Source organism: Helobdella robusta, assembly GCF_000326865.2.
Source record: "Helobdella robusta unplaced genomic scaffold HELROscaffold_50, whole genome shotgun sequence".
NCBI lineage: Eukaryota > Metazoa > Annelida > Clitellata > Rhynchobdellida > Glossiphoniidae > Helobdella > Helobdella robusta.
Window position 1 is genome coordinate 356,491 of NW_008705255.1, and position 7,027 is coordinate 363,517.

Below are 7,027 nucleotides of genomic sequence, written 5' to 3' on the forward strand. Positions count from 1 at the left end.
TATTTTGTCAGTAGCCTGCCAAATAAGGTTTAAGATAACACAACTCAATTATATATATATATATATATATATATATATATATATATATATATATATATATATATATATATATATATACATATATACACACATGGTTATATTATATTTTCTATGTGTTAATAAACTTATTTGATAAAGTTTGTGTTTGAATGTTCTATTTTTATGATATTTGGGATTGGATAGTTTTTGTTTTTGGCCACTTTCTGTTAAAATTGTCAATTTTTAAACTCGGAAAATAAATTTTTTAAAGAAGTTAAAATATGTTACAAAAACTTAAATATTTTCTTCTTTCATGGTTTGGCGTGGGTAGGTTCATTCCTGGACCCCCCACTATCTGGATTTTCCACTGTGAGTCTCATTCAATAAAGTTCCCATCAACAAAACCACCAGAGAGTTCAATGTTTTCTATGGACGCAATATTAAGAAAATGTTTCAGATTTCTCTAAAGAATTGTTGAACATGCAACTGAAACACGATTCTTAGAAATTTGTAGGTTGTGATCTGTGCTGGAGTTTTTCATCGATTCGAATGAATTTTTAATTTTAAATTTTTGTTTTAATTATTTTATATGCATTTTTACTGAAACAAAACTTTTTCTGTAAAGCCATCTTTAAAACATCTTTCTCAGTAAAAACATCTCTAAAGTTTGTTTCTTTTCTCAAACAACCCTGTCAGACACTCGTAAAATGGACTTAAAAGTTACAGTCTAAATTAGTTGAAATTGAAATTCATTTCCGGCAAAATGAATATCTACGAAATCATTTTAACTTTCAATTAATCAGTGCATTTGAATTCTGTTGGAAAATAATTAAATATTTTCTACGTAAATTAAATCACTATAAAGTTATAATAATGCATTAGTGATCGGAATTATATAAAAGTGAATAACAATATATATATATATATATATATATATATATATATATATATATATATATATATATATACATTACATAGACTTTCATAAAGTTGTATGCTGATAGAGTTTTTAAGAATTTAACATACAACGCTTAGAAGATGTTTTAGAAATTTGTCAGTGCATAAAATCAATGGATGAACATTTGAAAGCAATTTTAAGTTTTTAAATTAAACAACAATTCTCATTTGCATACTTAAGAGGATTTTCAATCCTAACAGAATCTATAATATATTCAACTAAATTTCGTTGACTTGCTAAAAATCGTTCAAGTTTTTCTAACGCGAGACATCGCCGTAAAGTTAACTTTTTTTCAATTTAAATGTGCATTTTTTAGTAGTCAATATTCGTGTCGATACAGGCTGTTGGTGCACTCTGAGGAAGGTAGGTAGCTGATCAGATGGGCCAAAAATGCATACTTCATTGGCAGAAATTTTTTTTTAGAAGACCCACAGTTTTGAATTTGAATGTTTTGCCTCGACAGCAAAACAAAAACATTTTTACAATTGTTTAAATGCATAAAAAGTTATCAAACCCTGACCCTAAATTTACGACCTTATCTCTGAGCATATAAAACACTGTGGTTTATAAGGCAATGTATTCAAATTACCAATAAAACGATAGGTAACTTTTTAGAACGTTTGATTTTTACATGGAAATTTATATTTTACCAAGTTAATTTTTTCAGTTAGAACTATATAAATAATCTTTAAAATAACGAAATAATCAGCGTTAACATTTGAAATAACTGGAACGTACCTTGGAATGGGATGGATTTGTCTGACTCAGATCTGGAATTCAGCTTGGAGATGTACAAACATCTGGCGCATATGCATCCAGCTTCCAACGTCATGTTTTCGCCAGTCAGCATCCTTCTCTCTCTGGCCATGCTTTACCTCGGAGCTGATGGTCAAAATTTCATTCTAGAAATTTTTTTATATTTCTAAATTTTCATAGCATTTGATTTGGAGTAACATCTAATTTGAAAAACTATTTGGTATTAGTTAGTTGTCTGGTGTTTCTTATTTTAATTTTGCTACTTTTAAATAACAAATGAGGTTTTTATTAAACACAAACTGACAGATTTTGAGAGTTCTTAAATTTGTAACTTGGCAACATTTTTGATGTTTTTGTATCGTCAAATGTTTTTGTAAACTTTTCATATACTCTGACATTGATTTGCAAATTAAGGATTTAAATTACCAATTGTATTTTCTTTTCTCTCGCTATTCATTCATTGATATAACCAGAACTACAACAAATTATAACCTATGTTCTCTGGATTATGATAGGATCAACAAAAAAGAAGTTGAAATCCAGTCTGAAGTTGAAGAACTCTGACGATGACGACGTCCACAGGCACTTCCAGACTTTGAAGAACTCCTTGGCGGTGAGAGGGACTGAGGCGTCCTTGAATGTCACAAACCTACTCTACTGCAATGTCAGTGTCACTCTGCTCCAGCCATTCATTGATGATTCCAGAAAATACGATTATTTTAAGGAACCTAACTCTTGCGATTTCAAGTGAGTTTCACATTTTATGTTTAATTAAATTGATAATTAAAATTTAAATTGAAGTTCTCTAATTTATGAGGTTCGTTTATTCATTCATCTTGAGATAATAATTGTTTATTAAATAATCAGTCAGAATATTTCAAAATTTTAAATGCTAGAAAGGATGTAGAAACCTGCAGAAGAGACATAAACAAAAAAGTCGAAGACCTGACAAACCACAAAATAACAGACTTAATCTCTCGTAATAGCTTGAAACGCAAGACAAAATTTATTTTGATCAATGCAATTTCATTCGCGGCTAAATGGGGAAAAAAATTTTTCAGTTGGTGACACAAGCGAGGATATATTTTACCTCAACTCTAGCAACCAAGTTAAAACATATTTCATGAAGCAAGAATCTTTGACAGCCCCCTACCAAAAAAGTTCAGAATTGGATAGTCACATTCTCCATCTACCCTACAAAGGTTCGTACCATTTTCTTATCGTCCTGCCAACGGACAACTACGCCTCACTGGATTCGGTTGAGAAGAAACTAACGAAAGATGTTGTGACAAGTTGGAAAGAAAAGTGGAGTTCATACGAAGTCAAGTTACACCTGCCTAAGTTCAAGTTCGATTCCGACGTTCGTGCAAAAGCACTTTTAGTGAAGATGAACATCAAAAACCTCTTTAGCAAGAAAAAATGTAATCTATCAAAACTATCAAAAACAGATAATAACTACGTTGACGATATATTTCAAAAGACTCACATCTCAGTAAATGAAATCGGCACTGAAGCCTATGGGGTAACCGACACCCGCGGATTATTGGGAGCGGCCCGTCCCCTTAAAGACCTCCCCCACGTCGACGTTATAGCCAACCATCCATTCCTATTTTTCATTCGTGATGGAAAAAGTGAAACAATCATCTTCATGGGGAAGTTCGTTAAACCCTAAGATGAACTTTCTTAGTTTAGGAAATTTTCATTGGATGTGATGCATCGTTTGCAAAACGTTTAATATCAGCTGGTGTCCCATCCCATATAATATCATTATTCAGTATCAATTTTAAATTGAATATTTTATAAAAATGAAATACTAACGTTTTTGGTTACGGTGTTTTGCTCTTTGATCAATCATCTCATCTTAGAATTCATTTGTCTGAGGTGATGGGCCAACATTATCATAATGGGTTTGAATAGGGTGTTGTTTGAAAACATGAAAAAACCTAACTTTTTAATAAATTTTCAACTAATTTGATCAATTGAGGTTACGGAAATATTATTTAAATCAATTTTTCATTAAAATTTTCTGCAATCTCTTGAAAAAAATTTGTCAAATTTAATTTAACCAACCGACGTGTTTATTCGTGTTTGGTGAATAATGTACACACGCTAATTCGTACTCTCTTTGTATGCGTATGACCGTCAACTGCAAAACTTTTAATCCTACATTTAAACAACCTATCTGTCACAAGAATAATATTTTTTCCCTCAAGTTGCCTAAATAGAACCAGTAAAAATGTAACTTTAATAATAGTGATAATGTATTATTATTACATTATTAATATCAAGAACAGCAAAATAAAAGTAATAGAATAATATAATTATTATTTTATAACATAATTTGTTTATAGCCTTAATCCTAGCAACACTGGGTTAAAGGTTAATCTCTCTCTTTTACATCTGCTTCAGGGGTTTCAACGACAAACACAAACCACTCATCATACACATTGCATACGATAGGCCGGGATCTCTTTGTATTCGAACCCAGTCATTGCAATAACAAGACCAGGCACCTTTATTCGTTGAGCCATCACGCCGCCGAATGTATAAGCTAAGTGTCGTCGTTATATTAGTTTCTAAGTGGAAATGTGATTATTGCATTCCAATCATGAGTTTGATCTTACCGTCGTCACATTTGAAAGCAAATTGAAAGCAAATTTGATGTGACTGAATTAAACTATGCAGAGTGTTAAAAATATGCAGAAGAAACTTATTTTCCATTGTGAAATCTAACACAATCAATGATTTTTGCTCTGAGTTTGGAATTTTTCTGTTTCAAAATTGTCGAATATTTTGTCTCAACACACATCTGTGTATTTGATCTTTCTAAAAAGTTTATTACAATTTTTTTATTGAATTGAGAGAGAGAGAGAGTTAAACTTCATTTGAATTTAAGATGAGAATCTTTTTCATGAACATTCAATAAAATATTCAAGACAATTTTTGAAAGAAATCTTCTATACCAATGCAAAGCTTGATTGAAATTCAAATGTTGTTCGATCAGAAGCAGAGAGTTGTATTTCAAACTTTATGCCAATACTGCAGTCAATGAAGACTCATTTTGGTGGTACGAACTTTTTAGGGTACGTAATTCATCAGTTGTGACCCACAGCAGAGTGGTTTGTTTGTAAGTGCATTTATAACGGTGTAATGGTCAACTTACCTGGCACTCATATTGTAGTGACTGGCTTCGAATTCTAGCATATCACATGCATGTGGATCTGATGAGCATTAGCGGATCTAGACAACTTTGACGGGAACCAAAAATTTTAAAATAGTTCAAACTTTGACAATCGTTTTTAAAAAAATGACTTTTATTAAAAACACTGCCCCAATGAATTTAGTCAAATAAACACATGGATCATAGTAGCCCAAATTTTACATATGCAAAAAAAATACAATTTTCTCATCTTGGTTCCGGATATTGTATAAACATTAGTAGATTAATAGACATATAGGAGCAAATTCATCTATAAAAATGTAAAACACTCTTAAGCTTCGTTCAGCTAACTTAGTAGTTTTTGAAAAAGAACTGTGCAATTATATTCAATTAACAACATGTTTTCTCATATTTTATATTTAATTTTCTGTAATTTTATAATTAAATAATTTATTTTAAATTTGATCAGATAAAAAATTGTTTAAGATGGATGCCAGTAGGGAGTTCAGCCTGGATGTCTACGGCAAGTTCCTTGAACTTCAAACAGCGGATATCGCCGCTGTGTCACCCCCTGCTCTTTTAATCTCACTGGCCATGATCTACATGGGGGCCGAGGGTAAAACCCTCGTCATTTCATTCGTCATTCGCATGTCATTTCAAATGTCATTTTGGTGGAATTTTCTAATCAAAAATTGTTAAACTATTATGGATGTTTCAATTTATTTACGATTGCAAATTTTTAAGCTGTTAAACCATTAAAAATGTAACAAGAGGAATCAAATACGTGAAGATTCATTGTTTTTTAGAAAAACATTGTTGCGTGAAATTTATTACAAATTTGTGCAATAAGCTGAAAGAATATTTCAATATAATCTTGATTTTATATAAGTTTGTTTTTGCCGAGTCGTTCAGAGAGAAATATTTTGCACCCCTCAAACATTGCAGTTTCCTGAAAGTCATTTCGTTTGAAAGTCACCACACAAAGTCTAACAATAATTTCTAAACATTTGTGGGTGCTTACTAAATTTCAAAGATTATTTATTAATTTAAGAGTTTTTGCAATTAAAAAAAAATATAAAAAGCGGGAGAACTATAACCCAATTTATTAGCCCTGTTAGGCATCACACTTGAAAAACTCATTGCCAACGCAGCAGATCTGCTAATAAATTGTTACAATTTTTGGATTCAGCGCAAATGGATATGCACTTTGATCTCTTGTTATCTTACAGGCTATAAAATTCTGATTTAATCAATCAATCAATCAGTCAATCAATCAATCAATTTTTTTAGTAAAACGCTATTTCCGCGATGCTCAACGGCACTCCTTAGTGAATTTTGCAAAAAGATGGAGTCTTGAGATTCGCTCTGAACCCCGTAAGTGATGAAGAACTAGTCAAAAAAGAAGTTAGAAAGTTCCAGAGAAAATGGGCCAAAAAAGAGTATCTAACACAAGTTATGAAGAAGTGGGTACAAGAAGACGATACTAAACCTGGGCGTTTGGGTTCAATTAGTATATCTGATAAGTACTTAGGAAATAATTTAGATTGAGACTTGTACATAATTGTGCAAATTTTAAAAATTATTCTATATTTTATAGGTAGCCAGTTCAAGAGAACAAGATATGGAGATATATATGAAGAAAAAGGGGCACGAGAAAGTAGACGAATAGCAGAGTTAAAAGCTTTATTTAAACAATAGAGTGTAGACTCAGGAAGACCATAATAGATGGAGTTACAATAATCAATCCTAAACAAAACTAAAGAAGTAATAAGAAAGAGAAAAATAGGATCGTCAAGATAAAAATTTTGTTAAGTTTAATCAAATGTTCAGATGGAATTATTAATTTTAACGTTCATTTTATAACAATAAAACAATTATTTAGTAATTTATTAGTTAAACTTTTAATTAAGGGCAAGGAAAATTTTGTAAGATTACCTAAACTAGCAATATTTTAACAGGCGATGCAAAGGACGAGATAAAAACCTGCATGAAACTCTCTGGCAAGTCTGATGATGAAATGGATGAGTATCTGGAGTATTTGGAAAAGACGCTTGGAACAAAAAATAGGTATGTTTCATTGATGGCGACCAGCTATCTTTACAGCGATGCAGAATCTCCCTTGCTAGACTTCTCTC

At 31.3% G+C, this 7,027-nt stretch overlaps 1 protein-coding gene across 1 annotated transcript in view; it reads left to right on the forward strand.

Moving 5' to 3' along the window:
• Positions 1-1,725: 1,725 nt before the first annotated feature.
• HELRODRAFT_86265 (hypothetical protein) overlaps positions 1,726-7,027 on the forward strand; it is a gene marked incomplete at both ends in the record, with an annotated part of 6,463 nt that continues 1,161 nt past the window's right edge. The window contains 2 exons of the mRNA XM_009027667.1: positions 1,726-1,864; positions 2,248-2,479. Coding sequence (XP_009025915.1) covers positions 1,726-1,864; positions 2,248-2,479 — 371 coding nt within the window. The remainder of the gene's footprint in view (positions 1,865-2,247; positions 2,480-7,027) is intronic.